This window comes from Mercenaria mercenaria, chromosome 10, assembly GCF_021730395.1.
Source record: "Mercenaria mercenaria strain notata chromosome 10, MADL_Memer_1, whole genome shotgun sequence".
NCBI classification, from domain to species: domain Eukaryota; kingdom Metazoa; phylum Mollusca; class Bivalvia; order Venerida; family Veneridae; genus Mercenaria; species Mercenaria mercenaria.
Window position 1 is genome coordinate 57,663,144 of NC_069370.1, and position 21,411 is coordinate 57,684,554.

A 21,411-nucleotide genomic window follows, 5' to 3' on the forward strand; every position below is an offset into this window, starting at 1 on the left:
ATATACATTGAATTCCGGAAAAAGGACTGCATAAAAGGGTCACACTTTCGGACAGTGAAACACCTTTTGAAAAATCTCACCATTTTTCAACGAACTGTCGTAAGGGATGGTACGGCAGAACATGAATCACTGAAGTAGGACGTTGGACGTCAGACGATGGCCGCCAGACGCCGAGGGCAATCCAGCTGTTCTTCAAGAAACCCACTTCAGAATAGATCACATGGAGAAATTATAAAAAGACATAAAAACGGCCACTAATCGTTTTTGAAATTAACCATTCAGAATTTTGAATTTGATATCAGTTCAAAAGTGTTTCAGACACTTTACTAATTTCAAGTTGTATACATATACTTTAGAAGGAACTTTTACAAAATAAAAGTTTTAAACATTTGAATATGACTTCCGTTCTTTTTCTTATAAATTATAACCGAGTTCAAGGTATGAACGAAATAATAAAACAAACAAATAATAAATAAATATGTTTAATTTCATAAAAATGTACAAAGTATAAAATATACATATAATGTGGAATAGCTCTTTTATTTAGCCCTAAACGCATGAATTCAGTATTTCGAGACACATTTTAAAAATATTCCACAACGCTCTAACCCTTGTCATGCTAAACACGATTGCGACCAGTGTAGATCATGATCAGCCTGCACACCCGTACAGTCTGAACATGATCTGCACTGTTCGCCATTCAGTCGGTTTATTTTGATAGGTATCCCTTTTAACAGTTAATGGTAAACTGTCCAAATTAAAAGATGGACAAGTTCATTACAGAAATTTAGCAGGGTATCAGTTAAAATAAGATATACTCGATCTAAATACAGTAAAACCCGTGCTAAATATCACCTGCTTATAGAGGTCACTATTTTCTTCTCCCGTTATTCCATTAATAGTGTAAACCCTGTATATATATACAGACCACCTGTCAACAAAGACAACTTTTTTCATTTCCCCTAGGTGGTTTTTACAAACGTGTTTGTATGTAGGTTGTTTTTATTTAAAAATAGACTGAAAACATAAATTACAGTGTTCAAGTTATTTACATTATTTTATGGTTATTTTAGCAATAACATGAAATATTTATGCATTATGGCACTCTTGTGTTGATAAAACGTCAATAAAAGAACGTCGATATGATAGAAATATTTCAACAGTTCCTGGAAACGGAAGGTTGATAACGCAATTAGTTTTTGAATTTTCATTTATTTATCCATAAAATGAACCAGGCTACGGCGCTAAATCAATTCCAGAACACGATCAAAAACACTATATAAACAAAGGAAGTATTAGATTATGCACATGCATAAACTGTCAAACATGTGGTAATAAAGGCCCTGATCATAAAGGCCGCTGTGTCTCTTCCAATTCAAATATAAATAATATAAAATCACCTGTGTTGAGAGACAACCCGTCAACAAAGACCACTTTGGTGGTGTGAACTTACATGTTAAAATGTATGAACGAAAAACCTCGCGCATGCGCATTAATATCAAACGTTTGTTGCTGACATGTTTTGTGAAAACAACTGACAACTTTCCTCCATCAATAAAAGGTAGAGGACGAACGACTTCAAACAAACTGTCTTTTGTCATGTAAAACATTCACCCCGTCCGAGAATCAAACTCGCAACCTCTTCCTTTGGTCAAAAGAAAATAATTTTAGGATTGTTTTACGGGAAATTATACGTTTCCCACAAACGGTGTGACTAATAGCTTATACCATAAAAATCTGTTTGCCCTTATATAAAATTTAATATTTGATGACCTTGACGTCGAACCGCAAGGCTGAAAGTTGAGCACTTTCTCAATATGTTAGTACTCATTTTAAAGGTTTAATGTTTTAATCTCAAGGTAACTGTAACTTTGACTTTTGATGTACTGAACATAAAACAATAGGAACCATTTGTGAATAACAATAAGAACTAATTAATTGACGATAGACATTCATCCTAAGTTATGCATAGTTTTATGTAGTTATTGAAAGGAAATAGGTCACTGTGACATTGACCTTTGACCTACTGACCCTAAAACAACTGAAGGCTTTTGCTGTGTACAGGCAAGCATGCTTCGAAGTTTGATAAATGCGGGACAATCGTTATTAAGTAAATGATCGGAAACCGTTTTCGGTCACAAGATTACTGACCTCAAAACAATCTGGATCATATACTGAATATACAGGCATTTAACAGTGGTAGAGCTAAGTGTTACCTAGTTATCAATCGGTACCGACTGACAGACCGGTCGACAGACAGAGAGACCGGCCGGCATTTAGTAAAATTCTCCAAAGCGGACATAGAACTTTTTACCGAAGTCTATAGATATTGTCTACTATCTTCCAAAGTATGTTTCAATATAATCTTCCTACATAAATACAATATATAAAAATACCCGTATGAAAAATGACATTAAAATAGTTTCCTGAGAAAAAAAACAATACCTCAATATGTTCAAATACAAATACCAAAGGCAGTTAAATTAGTTTAAAAAACACTACATTTCTTATTCCCAACCATTTCAAGTTTTAACAAAAGTTACAATATCTTATTGCTTCGATATATATCATAATGGCAGTAAACAACGAAAACAAATCTATCACCATTAAAATTCAACATCAATCACAGATAACTAAACATTATTTTCAAACTGATACCCTATACACAAAATGCTAAACTGCACTAGCCTGTGGTTGCATTTCTTTAAATATTGAAAGGAAACATGTCCTGGACAGGCTGAGAATTAAATGTGTCACGTTTAACATCAAACTGTTGACTGAGTTCTCTGAGCGGTGCAGTATTGCTGTTCGTATTATCTACCATTCCTTCGGCAGAAAATGGTCTTGGTATATACATAGGATTTACCGCTTCAGACTCAGCCACTTTATTTTGTTGGTTCACCTGCTGTCCATATTGCATATGCCTGAGATTCTGAGTTTCAAAATTCATTTGATCTTGACCTTGACCCTGAGAGAAAACATGTGGTTGAATTCTTTGGTTGTCAGTTGTATTTGAGTTATTCATATGAGTATTATGACCAACTTGTGTTTGCATAGCTCTTAACTGTGGATCAACACCCTGTTCCGGAAGCATCATTTGGGAGCCAGAACCAGTCCCCTGGTATAAATGACGCTGTCTCATCCGCAATCCTTGTCCCTGTGTATTAGGGTGCAATCCCATTCCGTGACTATGTGGTATCATATGCGATCCCATCCCTTGTGTTTGCGGCATTGGTTGACGCATCATCTGTGTCTGTGGATTCACTTGCCTGTTCATTTGCGCCTGCATACGACGCCTGTACCATTGCTGTACGTTCATAGCCCTGATTCTCTCTTGCATACCCATAGAATAATTATTTTCAGGCGGAATCATTGCTCTGCTCATCTGATTCATTGGCAAGCCTGGTTCATAACGATAACTGTGCATTTTCTCTTGCGAATGAAGTCCTAAATCAGAGATGTTGCTTCTGGGCAGTTGATTTGCACGTGCAGCAACAGTTGTCGGGTACCCAGCTGAAATGTTATGGCCCATGTAAGGCGGAGTCTGCCTTTGAGCCATGTTTGTGTTGCGTGAAGGGTCCATTGGACCCATATGTAACTGTTTCATTGGATTTGTGTGCATCATGTTTGGATTCTGCATGTGTTCAAATGATCCCTTTAATGATTGCATTTCACTGTTGGCAGAAAGTAATCGATTTCCATGTGGCGACATATTCTCTACCTTTCTAGAAAGAAGTGCTGCCCTCTGATTGGGATCATGCTGTTGCCGAATGTCGTGAGATCTTGCATTCGGATTTTCAGGTGAGTTCATAAACGGACCGGCGAGTTGGGGAGGCAGGTTTGGGTCGGATGTCGGAATACCGTTGGGATTTGCAAATGTTAGTAAACCATTTCCAGAATGCATTTCTTGCATCCTAGAGTTACGTAACATTTGTTGATTTTGCATAGGATCAATCTTCAGATTCTTATTGTAACTGTTTCTATTCAAATAATTTTCATTTTGTGGACTAGAATGCAGTGCACCAATTGTTAACATTTGTTGCCGAGCGTCAAATGGCACCGAATTAGCAGGTTGCGACGATACACTATCACTTTCATCATTTGTTAAGTCAGAGATTTCAGTTGCAAAGTCAAAGGCCTCCTTTATTATACTTGAAGCATCTCCACTACCCTCGTTAAACATATTGCTTTGATGAGTCTGTTGTTCATGTGAAGGAACTTTATGATGTAATGTGACACTTGCCCGCCGTTGTTCAGCGAGAGATATGTGATCGCCCTCCAGCAATTTAATGGCATTAGATTTATGATTTGAAATTTGGTTATTCTCTCTTATGTCATGACCAAGTTTTGCTTGACCTATGTTTAAGACTTGTTCGACGTGCGGAATACTTGTCAAACGAGGATCTATAGTTCTTGTTTGCAGAATTTTATCACTTGATACAGACAAGCCTTTGCCCGAAATGAGATCAGAATGCAAAAAGGATAAGTCAATTTCTTGTCTTGTTTTAGTTTGTGTATCATGGGTGTCAGATTTCTGATCTAACAGCTCTCGCAGTAGATCTGAATTTGAAACATGACTGCACGGCTGTTTGCACTGTTTACTGTGTATAGAACTTTGTATCCCAGGTACTGGCAGTGAAGTACTAAATTTATGCATTACGCCTTCGTTTCCTTTAGGGAATCTACTGGCATTTGCAATCACACTGTTAAGCACTTTTTCAAAGTCTTCAATATCATGCTCCACTGAATTCGCTCTTTTAAACTCAGTTTTTTTAGACAAATCTTTATCTGTTTTCGTTACATTCTGATTTTCGCATCTGTCTTCATTTTTATAAACTTTAGTAACTTTTGAAAAATTTTCAATAACATTAGATGGTTTTCCATCAAATGTCCATTTCCCGTCATCAAGTGTTTTAAATGATTGTCCTTCAATAATGTCTGTTTTCATTTTTTCAAACACAGAATCAAACATTGACAAATTTTTATCATCATCTTGATCGAGAGAATCCAATATAGAAGAGATATCATTTTTCACGCAATTTGTTTCATCTTTCGTGTTTTTAACTGATGCTACATCGTCAATAAATATATCTTCACAGAACCCTAAAGGAGCCACAATAGCAACCGGGGGACAGAGATCTATAACACCATCATTATTGTTACCCTTATTGGCATCTGAATCTAGACTATGGTCAAAGTACGTAACGGGTTCTGACTTCACTCTTTTGCTGTCTAAAGTGTTCTCTGGGAAATCATTAGGTGATAGCGGTCGTTTCCTGGTTTCATTTGGGCAACCAGTTTGGTTAATTATTTTAAGTTTAGCCACATCGATCTGCGCAACACTTGACTGCGCACTGTCACTTCCACTTGGTAAAAGTTCTTGGTTTTTGTTTGGAGATAAACTGTTGGCTTTGAGATCTACTTCACTGTCTTCCATCGGTCCAAAAGAGTTGGTCATTTCACTTAAATTACTGTCACTTCCTTCAGAGCTCTTTATTTTTTCAACACTTCCAATCCCCTCGCCAAGATAAATCTCCGCAATATCACCGTCATACAGTCCTTCTTCCAATATATTACTATGCTTATTTGTATCACGTTGAGCGTTATTTTCATCTGTGGTATCGCAATATTCTGAGAGGTCGTATACAGTATCACTGAGTTTTTCTCTTGCTAAACCTATATTACACTCTTTTCCTGACGATATGTTGTTGTCAACGCCGCCGTGTTCACCTGACAGGGTCTGATCATTTGAATAATGGCTCTCGTTGTCACGTGATTGTAGCACCTCTTTATCCGTACCCGAGATGTTACTGAATTCTTCTTTTTGGCTATTCATTTTTTCTTTCTATTTTCACGTTGTTCCAATGTTGTAACTTCTCCTTAGCGTCCGCTCACAGAATGAAAAATACATCAAATGCGGTTCTGAAATTAAAGAAGTCAACACGTCAGGTAACGTAAGCTGTTTAAAAGTTTAAAGAGGTTTTTAACATTAAACTACAGGAAATTCAACTATCTCTGAAAACAAAAAAATATTTCTCTTTGGTAAGTTACAGTTATACAAACATGTTACATAATTAAACCCACTTCTTTTTAACTTTTTACTTGCTATCATATAATGATACAGCCTACTATATTTGAGAAACTGCTGTCAAATGCTTCACCGTTTTTGTAACTTGAGAAGAGGTGGTAGCTTTTCTAAAATCTTTGGTGTGTAAGTTGCCGTATTCCGCGGGATACGAGATTTATTCTATGCTTAATTAGATTATTTCTGCTTATACATAACGTGTGTAACATCCTTAACGGCAATGACAATCTGTAACATCCTTAACGATAACTTTACCTGTGTGTAGATAACATATAGTACTAAAACTTTTGTTTTCTAGTCTCTGTGACGATTTAACTGCCACATTCTTGGGGATAAAAGCTTCAGAGTACTCTATCACTAAGCGTAACGTGGGTAACATCCTGACAGATACTCGTGTGTATTCAACGTCACGAGGTGACAATGAAGTATTGCGTTGTACTAAAAACAATTCACTTGCTCTTATGCAAGCATTTGCTGTGTGAAAGCAGTTTAAATCGCATTATCGGAACAATATTAACGTTTTCCATATTTCGTCTAAATATTTACTATGAGGTAATTTTGAAATGGAATACAAAGCATGTATAAGCTGTTGTTGATTATATTTGGTGTTTAATCTGAAAACATAGGACATTAAGAGTCTGAAGCTAGAATGAATGTTTAGTTGTTTCAATCACTCAGATGACTTTGGACAGTCAGTGGTGCAGTCAGTTTTCACTTCCGGCATAGCCATCGCCTGGTTTAAAAAAAGACGGGTTTGCCTTAACAAGATACACAGTTCCGTTCAATAAATCATGACAAATGTTGCTAATCTTGCAATGTATTCTGAACATGCAAATATTTTGCATGAAAAAGCTTTAGTCGTGGTTAAAGTATGAATATTTAATGTTTAGTGTCTAAAATAGTTGTTGTGACGGCGCTCTTTTGAATAATCAATGCCGTCTGCTAATTTAAAGCACAACATTCAAATTAATTTGAAATGAAAATGGGGTATTTCATAGCTGGATTGTGCGTGGCCTTGTTCTGTTGGAGATACGGCCTATCTGTAAAACTTCCATAAATAGCGTTCAGATAGCCTCAAGTCAATATTATGACAAATATAGAACGGGCGAGAGATAGCGCGTATTTTAATAGTGATAAACTGATAAATATAGTCATTGAGAGAAGAAAAAAACAACAACACAATTACCGTGTTATAGTGTTTAAGCTAAAAATCTAAACTATTAAATTCACTCGGACCTTAAAACTACCACGTTGTGATTTAGAAAGTGCACAGGGATTTTATGTCTCTCAATGTACGGGTAAATATATTGTCATACAATTTATTACTTCATTTCCAGTGTCATATAACAGCACACTTATTGAATAGCTTGTCAGTCAGTATTAAAAACTATTGACCCTCACTCACTCGAGCAAAAATTTTGACATTTGACAGGCAGGCCTTTCAATAAGTATAGAGCAGTGGTCATTAAAAGATTTAGTGCCACAAAACTTGACATGTGCTCATAATGTTTTATTTAGTAATGTATCTTTTGTGGGTTTTAAATACATTATCGCAGCAGCTGGTATAATTTTTTGTGTAATTACCCCCATTTAAAGTGAAAGAGTATTTCTTTTGAATTCTATAGAATTTCCTTGTTTCACATTTGCAGCTGATAGCTTTTGGGACAGAATTTCAGTCTATCTCGGATGTCCATATCAATCTATCTTTTATGATAATGTTTTGCTGATGTCGGTCAGTCGGTTGGTCCGAAGACTAATTGGTTTCCGGATGATAACTCAAAAACCCTCAGGCCTATGACCAAGAAAGTTGATAGAGAGGTTGGTCATGACTAGCAGATGACCTCTTTAGACTTTGAGATCAGTAGGTCAAAGGTCAAGGTCACAGTGACACGGAACAGTTAAACGGTTTCCGGACGATAACTTGAGAACGCTTTGGTCTAGGTTCACGAAAGTTGATGGAGAGGTTGATCATGACCAGTAGATGACCCCTATTGATTTTTGGGGTTATTTGGTCAAAGGTCAAGGTCATAAGGTCCAAATTGGTTAAATCCATTTCTGATCATTATCTTGAAAACTATTTGACCATTAGCCTTCATAATTTATTGGATGTTTAGTCTTCTGATAATTTTCGGGTCACAAGGTCAAAGGTCAAGGTCAGTTAGAGTCAAATCCATTTTAAAGCAATATAATAAGATCTATTTGGCATACATACTTCAAATTTTATAGGCTGATTGGTCTTCTTTAGTAGATGACCTTTATTAATTTTGGGTCACTGGGTCAAAGGTCAAGGTCACTTAACATCAAATCCTTTATAGATCAATATCAGCAAAACTGATTTACCCAGTCTCCTTGAGAAGATGACCCTTAATAATTTCCGGGTCACGGGGTCAACGGTCAATGTCTCTTACTAGTCTTAGGGTGAAATCCATTTTAATTCAATACCTTAAGGTCTGTTTGACCTACATACTTCAAATTTTATAGGATGGTTGGTAGATGACCCCTATCACTCTTGAACCTGGGTCAAAGGTCAAGGTTATTTAATATTTAAGGCTATCAGGGAGAGGGGGTGGGGGAGCATATGTGTTTTTCAAACAGCTCTTGTTTCCCATGATATTGCAGCTTATATATCTGTTAAACTGCTGCTGTCCACATAGTTTTCAATGAAAATCCTTGTCAAATGTTATAAAAGTGTTACTATATTTCTATCAGAATTTATGCAATGTATGTTTATCAGATTTATTCTTATGCTACAGCTGTCTTTGTCGGAAAACCTGTTTAAACACTACCTTAAGTGAATATCTGCCATGTATAAAATGCTCAGCTAGTATATATAACTGTAAATGATCGCTGGTAAAATGTTCAAACAGACTAACTACAAGACCAACAGGGACCATGCTAGTTAATAATTATCCTACCCTTTGAAGAAGAGAGGGTATGCCTCGTTGTTGATCTGTCGGTCCGTCGGTCAGTTGATAATACTGTTTTCGATCAATAACTTGAGAATACTTGGGCCTAAGTAGTCATGCGTTTCAGGATGATCCTTTTGATTTACTGCATTTTTTGCGAGGGGGTCAAAGGTTAAGATCACGAAATAACGCTTTTTGTCTACAGTCATAATATATAATCGGATAACTGCATGTGGTCAGAAGATGACCGCTATTGACTTGAAGGTCGGTAGGTCAATGTCAAGATCACAGTGACACTGAAAATGTTTTCTAGTCAATAAATAAAGAACCAGTTGGCCTACTGCATTCATAGGATGGTTGCCTGTGGTCAGCAGATGATCCCTTTTATTTTATGGGGAAGTAGACTGAAGGTCAAAGTCACACTGACACAAGTTTCCGCTTGATAACAAGTGATCACTTGTGCGATGACCCTAAATGTTTTTGAGCCAATGGGTCAAAGGTCATGGTCACACTGATATCGAAAGTGAAGACGGTTTCCGATCTATATCTGGAGTACTTTTGGGCTGAAGGCCGTCGATTTTCCCGTCGAACTTCGTAGGATGAATTTCTGCGGTCAGAGAATATTCCCTTTTGTTTCACGGGACAAATCACGTGCCAAGTTGCCTCCAACAGGCCATTATGGGAATGGAGGAGAGTGGCATTTATGTTTTGAAACAGGTTTTGTCTTCAATTTGATTTTGAAACCACACGGCTGAATAAGTTGGATTTTAAATACTGGTATATACATATAAACCAATGGGTATGTGACTACAACGGCACTATCTAGGTTCGATACATCTACCCTTGTGATATAATGAGATAAGTCTGATAAACAGCGCATATTGTCAAGAAATGGATTATCACAGAAACTTGGAGGTCAAGCCCCCCTCTCCCTATCTCCGCCCCTGCCAAATATCAGCCGATATTTTTAGTCTTTTAAAACACATTCTCAATCACTGAATGTGTTATGTCATCACAAATTCAGAATGTTACCATTTCCTATCAATGCAATAAAAAGTATAAAAAGACCGAATGCCTCTGTAAACGCACCCTTGATTTTTATTATTGATTTGCTACCCTGTTATCAGTTGGTGATCAGTTATAAACGGTAACACTTTTCTACGTTCTATTATTTTAACATCAAGTTTGACGTTGAACCATTGCCTTCCTAGTTGGGAATCAAACGCTCAAACCGTTCACCGCAGGGTCGCGATTTTTTTTTCACGGTACGCAGTCCGTAACGCCATAAAAGTTATTTTTGTTACGTTTCATTTAACTGCCACGAGCACAGGACAATACACTACGAACATTATGATTGTACACATTTGTTTACCCCCTCCGGGCTGATTTCGTGACATCAATATAGTGCCGTAGCCGCGTCATATGTAAACACGTAGCGTCATAGCATACGTGGAATTGAAAAATAATAAAAATAATAACATAGTAATGACAGTAATTTCACCAAAGAGGACGGTGTATTGGATTCTGTAGCAGACCTGTCATCGCAAGTAACAATCAACTTCCCCACTTGTGCTACAGTTGGAGGATGAATGCATTCTTTGTCAAATCGCCTAAGAACATTCGCGATACCTTTGGATCGTACATGTGGCCTATTCGTGTGCTGTACCTATTGAGCTAACCGGCCAATAATAATAATAATAATAATAAATAATAATAATAATAATAATGGTACGGTTTTCAGGTTAGCAATGTTGCCCAAAACAATAACAACAAACACCCATAACATCGATCACGTCCTATAAAGAGGCTATTTCATACCTTGACATGCATACGCCCCTTACTCATATACAAAGTAGAAAATAGATACCTTCATTTGAGAATCGTTCCAAATAGATTCGCAATATCTGTCTTATACGACTTCTGCAGACCACACAGGCGGACAATTCTGGAAATAAAATACTGGGTTTAAAATATCAAAATTCTATGGGAAATATAAACGGGTATTTGTTTAATAATTTATATGCAAATGGTACGACCTACTATTACATGGCTATTAATAGTCGGTCCATAGTTTGTACTGTTGGTCGCTCTTTAGCTCAGAGTCAAACACTGTAGAGATAGGTCCTAAATTTTTCAATGATAGAAACACATTTAGTAAAGTCTAGAAATTGATTTCCAAGTCCTTGAAATAACCAAAAATGATTTCACAAATGTGAAATTTATGATAGTTTTGTTAATATCAATTACTGAAGTTTAAATATTTAATTTAAAGTTGTGATCCGCAAAGAATGATAACTCTTGCCTTGGGCTAGTACATATAAGCAGAGATATCTATTAGTTTACTTCCCTTGCAATTACACAAATGAGTGGAGAATGAAAGCGGTTTAAGACACAATATGATACTTTTTTGCACAACAAAAACATTTAGGATTTATTCGTATGTATTTGATCTACGCCTCAAAACCTGGTTCCTATGATTTTGTCAACTTACTTATGGTGAAAAATTAACTTTTAACAAGCCGATAATAAAATGAAATACTTGTAAGTATTTCATAGTGCAGATAATACAGTTTTGCTTGTATCAAAATGTCACAATAGAATCACTTTTGTAATACAGAACACCTGGTAGGATTAGTAAGGTGCAATTATATTGATCTCTATTTCCTATGCCTAAACACTGATGGGAAAAAAAACTTGCAGCTTTATTTCTAATGACATGTAATAAAAAAAACTTTTAGACATAAAACAGGTACATAACAGATCAATTTTGTTCTGTTCTTTATATTGATAGGTAGTTAAGTAGCTGGAATCGGGTTTAAAACTAATAATGATTATGTCAACAATAGATGGATTATAAGACCAAAGCAGTCATATTTTCATTAAATCAGGGAAGGATGTGTCACTGATGAGAATCACCGTTACTTATGATCAACTTTGTTAATGATTTATCGCAGAAATTCGCAACATGCATAGAAAAGGCGACTGCATAGATCTGTTTTATACCTAACTTGATATGAACTAATATTGGTCTAGATGTATTTAGTAGTTTTAGTTATATAGCTAATTTGGACTTTTCTGGGATTACGAATTCAATCAGTAAATGAGCCGCACCTTGAGAAAACCAACATAGTGCGTTTGCGACCAGCATGGATCCAGACCAGCCTGCGCATCCGCGCAGTCTGGTCAGGATCCACGCTGTTCGCTTTCAAAGCCTAGAGAAACCGTTAGCGAACAGCATGGATCCATCCGCGTAGTCTGGTTTGGATCCATGCTTGTCGCAAACGCACTATGTCGGTTTCCACATGCTGCGGCTCAAATAGTTGTGATGAGGTATTCGACCAGGGTTGTTATATAAGCCGGTTGTTATATTTGTGACTAAAAAAACTTTGAATTTCCAAAGACTTTGCCGAATTATGCCTAACACAGTTATTAGACTGGACTTACAATCTATAACTACAATCTTAAAACTATTGTCCTACTTTTTCTTTTACTTTAACTATCTGAAGAAAATGGACAAAATACAAACAGGTATTTCAAGAGTTACCTCTTATGGTCAACCTAAATCAGGCTAAATGTATACAGCCTGGGTCTTGAAAACCCAGATATCTGGATATAGCAAACTGTTTCAGGGGTGTGGGAAGGAGTTTGACCCGTGAAATTGATTGGGGTGGGACGTCCCCACTCCCGAAGCCATCACTTTCACCTTCTTTCTAACGCCCCTGAATCAGCTATCTTAGCAAGCTAACATACGTTTTCACACAAAGCTGGGCTAAGTCTTACTCGGTTCTAAAATTTTTATACATATATATATATATTTTTATTGTATTACCTTAACATACAAGATTAAGTAAGCTCAAACAATGAAAACAAATTATCATAAATCTTGTATAGCTCTTAGGATCAACAAACAGAACGTAAAAATACACTTACCTGTTTGAAGGTAGTTTCAGCCTCCGTGCACGAGTAAAAATACATCATTCATAGTTGTCATTGCACGTGATGATCAACTTCGTATAAAACTTGTAACATGAAAGATAATAGTGCACTATAGATCCTTCTAACAAAAGTGTAAACAAAAATATACATCAATGTCCCGATTAAACATACACGTAAGTAAAGGTCAGTTTTCGTATATTGGTCCGTTATACATTACACATAAATGCGCATAAATAGCCCCGGGATAATTGTACATATTTTCGTTCAGGTATCCGATTCGTCCAGCCTAACTTTATTATGTGCAATCAAAGATTGCGGTCTGTTATGCAATAAAGCCATACTGCGCAAGATTACACAATACCACTGGTCAGTTTTTACCCCAAAAATCATTAAGACGTTATCGAACGTTTTTCAATACCAATATTTTATGTATTGAGCAGCAAGCTGTTTTTTTTTCTTTTTAATTAAAAGGGAGATTTTTTTCGCAAGTGGTTTGATTATTTTACTTTTTAATAATTACAACGCAAACCATAGGGGGAAGTTAATTACTTATGTGGAATTTAAAACGTTACTTCGGTGGAATTTAAAATGTAATTTGCCAGTTCACTCCAGGCTAATTTAAGCAATAAAAATAGTTTTCCATAATGATGTAGAAATCATAAAATTAAATGAAAGAAATTCCACGCGTCGAAAAATCTAGGTTTGGGTTATAATTCATTATTAATCATCATCATCATCATCATCATCATCAAGAACAACAATCATTATCTCCACAAAAATACAAGTATAGTAAAAACTAGGTTTGGGTTATAATTCATTATCAACAATCATCATCATCATCATCATTATCATCATCAAGAACAACAGTCATTATCTCCACAAAAATACAAGTATAGTAAAAACTTGATAATTTGTTTTTATTGACAAACAATACCAGCATATGATGAATATACCGGTCAGTGAAAATGATCTATTATTTTAGACACTTTACGGGAACTATTGTTGATGATCAGTCTGATTTTGGTCAAGAAAAGATTTTTTCCCCAAAACTTTTACATCTAGTTATATCACCGAATACTTACAACGTGTTTTTACTCGAGGCATTTTCAAAATTTGACCTTTCTGTCCTGGTTGCCAAAGCAAGGTAGAGTTATTTTAGCGAAGGTGTGAATTTGTTGAACCCTCTAAATACAATGTATACTATATAAGATTATTTCTGTCTTTTATGTCAAAGATTTACATTTATCATAAGTACATTAGAAGTGCAAGTTTACGTATTTTTTCCTATCCTGGTACGTTGGAAATTAATTAATTCTTCATGTACAAACAGTTTTAAAGCTTCCTTTGTGTTTCATTTTGAGGAAATATTCCAGTATCCCCGAAAGGGAAATGAGAAACTGGAAGCTATATTGATTACGTACACAGTTGGTTAGGTTTATTATTGAAGGGAGATAATTACTATACGTCTTATAGAAGACAATGAAGCATATATTTTTCTCTATGTAATGTTCCTTCAGACTTTCAGGAAATTGAAAACTTTTATAAAACTTTGTTTTAATGAGATTGACCACCTTGAAGCATTTTTGCCATCCTAACATTATGGTATCGGATGTTTTTGGCCATGATAAAGCGAAAAATAACTATGTGTCTAATCTTGTGTTGCAGATTTATTTGGTAGCAGTGTGTATTAGTACATTATATTAAAGACACGATAAGCACAAGGCAGATTATTTTTAAAAAACGATTATTAAAAAAGTAAAAACATAATTTTAGGCAGTATATTTTGTTAAGCTTAAGTCCATATAGTTTTCCCTATATTCTTTATCACTTTATTACTTTGTGATTCACACAGTAGTGTTTCTACTTATTTTGCAGACAGGGCAAGTACTCTGCAGAACTCACCGACTCGCTTTTTTGTAGAATTTCACATGAAACACTCCCCAGCAAATAGAAATTTAATACCATTTAACCCGTATATAGAAGCTAGTATGCAGTTTCACCTTAAAAAATGCCCGCACCGAAAACATCATCATCATCATAATCAACAACAACAACAACACCAAAGCTTTTGATATCGGCATTCTCTTGAATATTTCATCGGTAAAAAAAAAACGATCCTTTTTACTGCGTTGCTATTCTATATGAAGCGAGTGTCAATGTTATGCGATACCAAAGTGCGGAACTTTTTCTCTCTAACTTATTATTGTAATACAAACATCTATATTTTCAGAAAAGAAGTGACAAAACAGAGCGTGATATCGACTATATTACACCTTGGTTTGTGTTTCTATGGAAAACGGCTTTCATTTCACCAGTATTAAGAGTCAACAATGAACCGAATGTTGCATTAAAAGAAAGGACTAGATTAAACAATATCAGCGATAAATAAGACGGAGTGTGCCATCGTCTAAAACAATATTTTTTAGAATTTTAATGTTTTTATTGAGTGAAATATCGGTTAATTTCTTAAAACATCGCTGAGAGATATTTTATCAAATTAGATCTTCAATGAACTTTATTTCTATTTTAATGAAGACAAATTCCTACATAGCATTTAAATCTCTGAAATAATTGTAACGTTTGCAATTATGAAACGCTGTTGCTAATCTACGAGGAGCTTTCTGCATCAAGGGATTGCATTCTGTAAGACATAGTTATACATCAATGACGGAGGACGTTATGGCGTGTTTTGGTGGTGGTTGCTATAGTAACCAATACCCTTATTATGAATGTCCAGAGGAAGGAAGAATGGCCCGAATGAGGGACAAACAAATTACCAAGTTGCTCAAAAATTACCACAGACAAGAAGTGAAAAAGTTGAAACTCCTTCTCTTAGGTAAGTGCTTTCTTTGTAATCATTATTATTAGTATGATCATCATCAATAGTAGAAAAAGTATTATTTAGCACAATGTCAACACTGTGCTGAATACCATTTGTGAACAGAGGCCTGTGGGACATCTTTACTTTTCCGATCAAGAACTATATTTTTAATGCATAAATGCAGGTCAATTTTAGTCTTGAATAATGACCACCTGTAAATGAAGACCACTTTCTGGATCTTTAAGCGTGGCCATTATATACAAGTTTTGTCTTTTGGTATGCCACTTTGGTCTTATGTTACCTATAGTCGTTTGTAGCGTATTATAGATATATTTATCGGTTATTAGCTTTGTATCGGGAAATATGCACGAGTTCTTCAGCGGAAATATTGCGCGACTTTAGGAGCGCAATATTCTTCCGCTGAAGAACGAGTGCATATTTCTCGATGCAAAGATAATAACCTTTTTATTACATACGCATCTTTATGTATAAATATAATGTAACTATCATAAATTTGTTCAATAACATGTATAGGATTGACAATATTGAACTAAATAAAAAAAGTAGTGCAGCAACACACTGAATTATGTCACGCACCCGATATCAAATTCAGGCGTCAGCGTATGGAAAAATATTGACGTTTCCGGTGCCAGTATAACTTAACGGGGAATAGAAACGAGTATGTAATAAAATATTATATATTCTGTTCGTAGAGTAACCATGTTTCAGAGATTTTATTTGCATACTTGTGAAATGCTCAACAAAATATTGAAATGAATTACATTCAGAGATAATAAACGGTAATAAACAGGAAGTAGTATGAGACATCTGCTTTAGAACAAATATTTGAAGCGTTAGAGTATTGTTGCTGGTGTTTCTAGATTTAGAGCATACTTCCATTGCTTAGTAGTATAATAAAGTGAGTTCTTGAAGTATTTATTCAACAAAAAATGCGTATACAGTCAAACTTGTCTTAAGCGACCAGCCAGGAAAAGGAACAAAAGTCACTATTTGAGAAAATTTGCTTAATACCGATTAATTTGCTCTGAAATTATAAAAACAAAATGAAAATAATTAAACTGTACTATATAAATTATACGTATCAAGTATCAACTATTTAAGTGTTCAAAAACCAGAAATAATTTTCATATAACTTTAATGTTTAAGATAAAAAAGTAATTATATTGTAAACAAAAAACTTTGTAGTACACTAAGCTGAAAATATAATTTACAAAGCATAAGAAATTGAAATACTACCCAGCACTTTTTGTAAACTGTTAACAAATTAATTGTTTTCTGTTGTAATTTTTCTTTGAAGAATTACAATCGATACTTCTGAAATCGATACTTCTGAAACCGTTCTGTTGTATTTCGAAGGATATACTATAACTGATTTTAACACTATTGTTTACTTTGAATGATACATGTATTACGTAGTGTTTGAATTAGACTATATGTTGCTTTAATTTTTACACACTTTGATACTTTTAATGCTCGTCTTTTGGCATGCCCCTTTAAAGATGCTCGCCCACAGTTGGCGTTAATTTTTTCCAGCATGTTCATTTCCATCAAGTTTGGCATAGAATGTATATATGATACTGAAAAATGATAAAGGGAGTGAAAATAAGTGTTAGGTGTTTGTAAACTGGTAAAATGCACAGAAGAATGTTATTTTTTTCTCTATTATTTTAACCTTCACCCTGCTAAATTTCTATAATGAACTTGTCCATCTTTCAGTTTGGACAATACCTGTTAAAAGGGGTGCTTATCAAAAAGATACTGACTGAATGGCGAACAGTGCAGATCATGGTCAGACTGCACGGATGTGCAGGCTGATCATGATCTACACTGGTCGTAAAGGCAGAATCAATCGTGTCCAGCATGATAAGGGTTTAAGCGTTGCAACGGTTTACCCTGTTCTGCATAATATTTTTGGTTATTTATTTAGATACCTTGCAAAAAATCATATGTCATGAAGATTGTTCCACTGGTCACTTTCACAGTACCCATATTTAAGGGATTTTCGTGACAAAAAAAAAATAAGTCGTTTTAACTGTGCGAACGTGTCATCAAAAAGGTTTATCCGTAAACGTTGTTTTTAATCGGACGTTGTTGGGTTCCTTTCCATACAGCCAGCTGAAAGAGATTTGCAATATGTTCATATTAAAGAGAGGCACAGGGCGGATGCCCAATCGCACATTTTGTCTTTTGATTTTAGTGTCAGCAATGTACAATTATTTCATTCCCGGCCTAGTTCGTTCAGTTTTTGGTGGCTGCTGCCACCAGTGTCAAAAAGAATACTCAGTTTGAGAAATCTTGTCAGTTCTTAAAACCATCCTAATAACACAACCAAAAATAGTTCCAAGCTTTCCAGGTAAACAATTATCTACACAACGTGCAGAATATGCAAAGCTACAATATATGCCTTAATACCATTTTTAATGCGAATTCGGCGACTAAAATCAATACAAACTGAAGTCAACGTTTTAATTAAAACAACCACGTGAATGAATACAAATATGCAAATTTATGGTCACGTGAATAAACGCTGACCTCATGTCACCTGAACTGGAGCGATGATATTGATTAGCTATTGCATAGTACTGCCCCAGCGGTCACGTAGCTTATAACGTAGAAAAGTTAGTTTATATATAGAGAGAGAAACCTAGCCTGGGAATCCAGACTGACAATTCAAAAATGTTTCCTAACCGCAGTGTCACATGTATAACTCCAGAAATTTAAGGCTTTATTTGATAAAGAACAATGACTTCTGCTAGCAATAATCCGCGGCTGTGACTAAATACAGAGTTGGTGCGCACGTGATATATTACAGACTCCGGTATATACCGGATTAACTAAATTAGAACAAAAATACCTTAAATGTATATATTTTGTAACCATGGTGATTCTAACCCTAACCTTTAGTCAGTATATTATGCACATTATACACTAAATGCGTGCGGACATGCAAAAAAATGAGTAATTTTGCCGTGCGTTCCATTTGATAATAATTCCGCGCATGCGCAAAACGGCTGCACCAACACTGCAATGAGAAACATTCATAATCCGCGGCTAAAAATAGAAACGGAATTTCAACGGAAAAGTTTCCAAACATTTCCGGTCCATAGACAATACCAGTTTGTACCTCTGATAGCTTTTCCAGCAAGTTGTAACACTTTTCAATTATGTCAGAACAAACTTAAATGTTCGTCATAGCTATCAAATTGTAAGATATTATATTAATGCCACCCTAGTGATCTAAGAATGTTACTGGATTTTAGACTGCATTGTTTCGTTTTCGTTTCAAGCACGCAAACATATGACCACATGTTAATCAGGCTATTTATAGAAAATCGATAATCAGCAGTGATATGGATTTCCTCAGGCGTTGATACTGCCAATTAACACTAACTAGCGCAAATTTAGTGAAATGATTTATGAACAGGACAGTAATTTATGGATATAACTTGAACATGTACAGTTCATCGTTATATCAAGGGCAAAATATACTAAAACATGCCTAGCAATACGAGAGTGAACACAAATAAAAGAACATTCAGTTAAAATTCATTCGATATTGTTTGCAATGTGACCTGCCGTGAGAATCAAAGACATGTATGTTTTCTAAATAATATTCCCTCACGGATAATCTTCCTTTAGCAAATGTACAATATAAGATACTATATGCATGCATAGATTCACATGTATTCGGTACAATTTCGTCCGACAAAACACGAATTATCAACGTGGAAACCCACAGGTCGCCCAAGCTCACAAATGTTGCAAGCTCGCTTTGACTAAATGGTGCTACTGTATCACGATTTCATCAACTTGTAAGCCCGTTAAAAATTGAATTCTTTCAAGACAGATTCTGCTCACTTCAGCTAAATTCATTCGAGTCGTACCATGAGAAAACAACTTAGTGCATTTGTGACCAGCATGGACCCAGATCACACGCTCTGGTCAGGATCCTTGCTGTTCGCTAACGGTTTCTCTAGTTGCAATAGGCTTTGAAAGCTAACAGCATGGATTCTGACCAGACTGCGCGGATGCACAGGCTGGTCTGGATCCATGCTGGTCGCAGACGAACTAGTTTGGTTTTCTGATGGTGCGTCTCAATATATCTGGATTGATACAACTCAATATATCTGGATTGATACAAATATATGTATAAAAATTAAAACGGTTTCGTTTCGCCAGTTACATGTTTTTCGACGTTTTTCTCGGTATGACTAAAGTTGTAAGATGGTCTGACTTAATGTCCGGCATTTTTGCGACGCCTGCTGTTATGTCTAGCGAACTTTTGAGCATAACAGATGGAGTGATAATTAATGCACATCTAAAATACACTGGCTGCAGAACTGACATTCTGAGATGCATTTGTGGTGCATGTTTGTGTTGTTTTCTTTCACAAAAGTCTCATGAAAACCACAGCTATCTGATACGGACTAAATCAGTGTGTATAATAATTCATGATAGACACTGCCCTAAAGTTTTAAAAAGAAATCTTAAAAGCTGACTGATTTGGAGAAAAAACTTGTATTATTTATTTACAGTAAAACATCTTCGATGTAATTTATGTTGTAGTTTTCGTCACAAATAATCAAAAAGGATCAAAACTATTCGTTAAAAACTGAATCAGTGTTTATGTAAACAATGACTGTCAGTGAAAAAGGATTAATTTTGAAACCAAAGCCGAATATTAAAAAAAAAAATGCAAAAAAAAGTTCTTATGGTTTATATTAACAATTCCTCAGTTGTCGCTTTCTTTGTAATATTTTAAACATTGATTAGCAGCCACCATCAGCGCTTTGAGCGCTTTGATTCTAAACTGCAACTAGCTATGTATAGTCACGAGGAGTAGCATGTTGTCTATCTAGCACTTTTCACAGCCATCTATTTAGAATTTTTCACAGCCAGACTAGTATTGTTATCATATTTCATATCGTTGAATACTGAAGGGAAAAGTGTTGCAAGGTGCAATTCGGAACAAGAATAATAGTTAGAAAAAAATCAGCTTTTATTACAGATTTCACTTTCTTCTGTTACAATCATAATGCATGCGTTTTATTTTTATCACATTATTTCAGGGACTGGCGAGTCAGGAAAAAGTACAATCACAAAACAGATGAGAATCATACATATAAATGGATTTGAAACTAGGTACGGTAAGACCTAACTACTAGATTCTACAAATACCTCAATCACTTCGCTTTTGATAAAAGAAAGCACTTAAACATTTATGAATCATTCTCCTGTAGTGAAGTCAAGGTTTCTGCATGTGAAGAATGAAACTTCAAATGTTAAGAACGACAATGCTTTTGTCTGGTGTACAGGAATATAAAACATGCCAAGGCTAAATGGCAGACCTTGATTAAACTGATAAAACTAGTAACGTTGCTATGTTTTTAAAGACGAATTACAATGAAAAAAATGTTAAGACGTGAAAACATTTTCAGACCAGTCTAGAAAATTTGAATAAACGACTAATTTTTTTTTTGCCGAATCAAACTCTACATTGTATAAAATTGACAAAAGAAAATCTTGCCGAACTACCTTAAGTAAAAATGACTAATAACCTCCAAAATACATATGAAAATTTTGACGTCCATAACGTCTTTTCTGACCCTGACCAAAAAGTGCGCTTTTAACACGGCAGGTCA

At 35.4% G+C, this 21,411-nt stretch overlaps 2 protein-coding genes across 4 annotated transcripts in view; one reads left to right on the forward strand and one right to left on the reverse strand.

The window, feature by feature from the left end:
* Nucleotides 1-483: 483 nt before the first annotated feature.
* Nucleotides 484-13,342, reverse strand: LOC123561461 (uncharacterized). 2 transcript variants are annotated; one of them, XM_045353839.2, is made up of 3 exons: nt 12,922-13,342; nt 10,859-10,936; nt 484-5,922 (listed from the first exon to the last, which is right to left on the reverse strand). In XM_045353839.2, exon 3 carries the CDS (start codon nt 5,834-5,836, stop codon nt 2,705-2,707), a length of 3,132 nt encoding a protein of 1,043 aa, XP_045209774.2. In that variant the 5' UTR covers nt 5,837-5,922; nt 10,859-10,936; nt 12,922-13,342; the 3' UTR covers nt 484-2,704. The 2 variants fall into 2 exon arrangements, with proteins under 2 accessions (XP_045209774.2, XP_045209775.2); XM_045353840.2 differs by lacking the exon at nt 10,859-10,936.
* LOC123561463 (guanine nucleotide-binding protein G(s) subunit alpha-like) overlaps nt 7,171-21,411 on the forward strand; it is a 29,199-nt gene continuing 14,958 nt past the window's right edge. Inside the window, exons 1-3 of one of the 2 annotated variants that reach the window (XM_045353841.2) lie at nt 7,171-7,383; nt 15,158-15,763; nt 20,839-20,911. In XM_045353841.2, coding sequence (XP_045209776.1) covers nt 15,592-15,763; nt 20,839-20,911 — 245 coding nt within the window. In that variant the 5' untranslated portion in view covers nt 7,171-7,383; nt 15,158-15,591. The remainder of the gene's footprint in view (nt 7,384-15,157; nt 15,764-20,838; nt 20,912-21,411) is intronic. The other variant, XM_045353842.2, reaches the window with a different exon arrangement.

Excerpts from the sequence above, each read along its gene's own strand:
- LOC123561461 (XM_045353840.2), bottom strand. The coding sequence starts at position 5,836 with ATGAATAGCCAAAAAGAAGAATTCAGTAACATCTCGGGTACGGATAAA.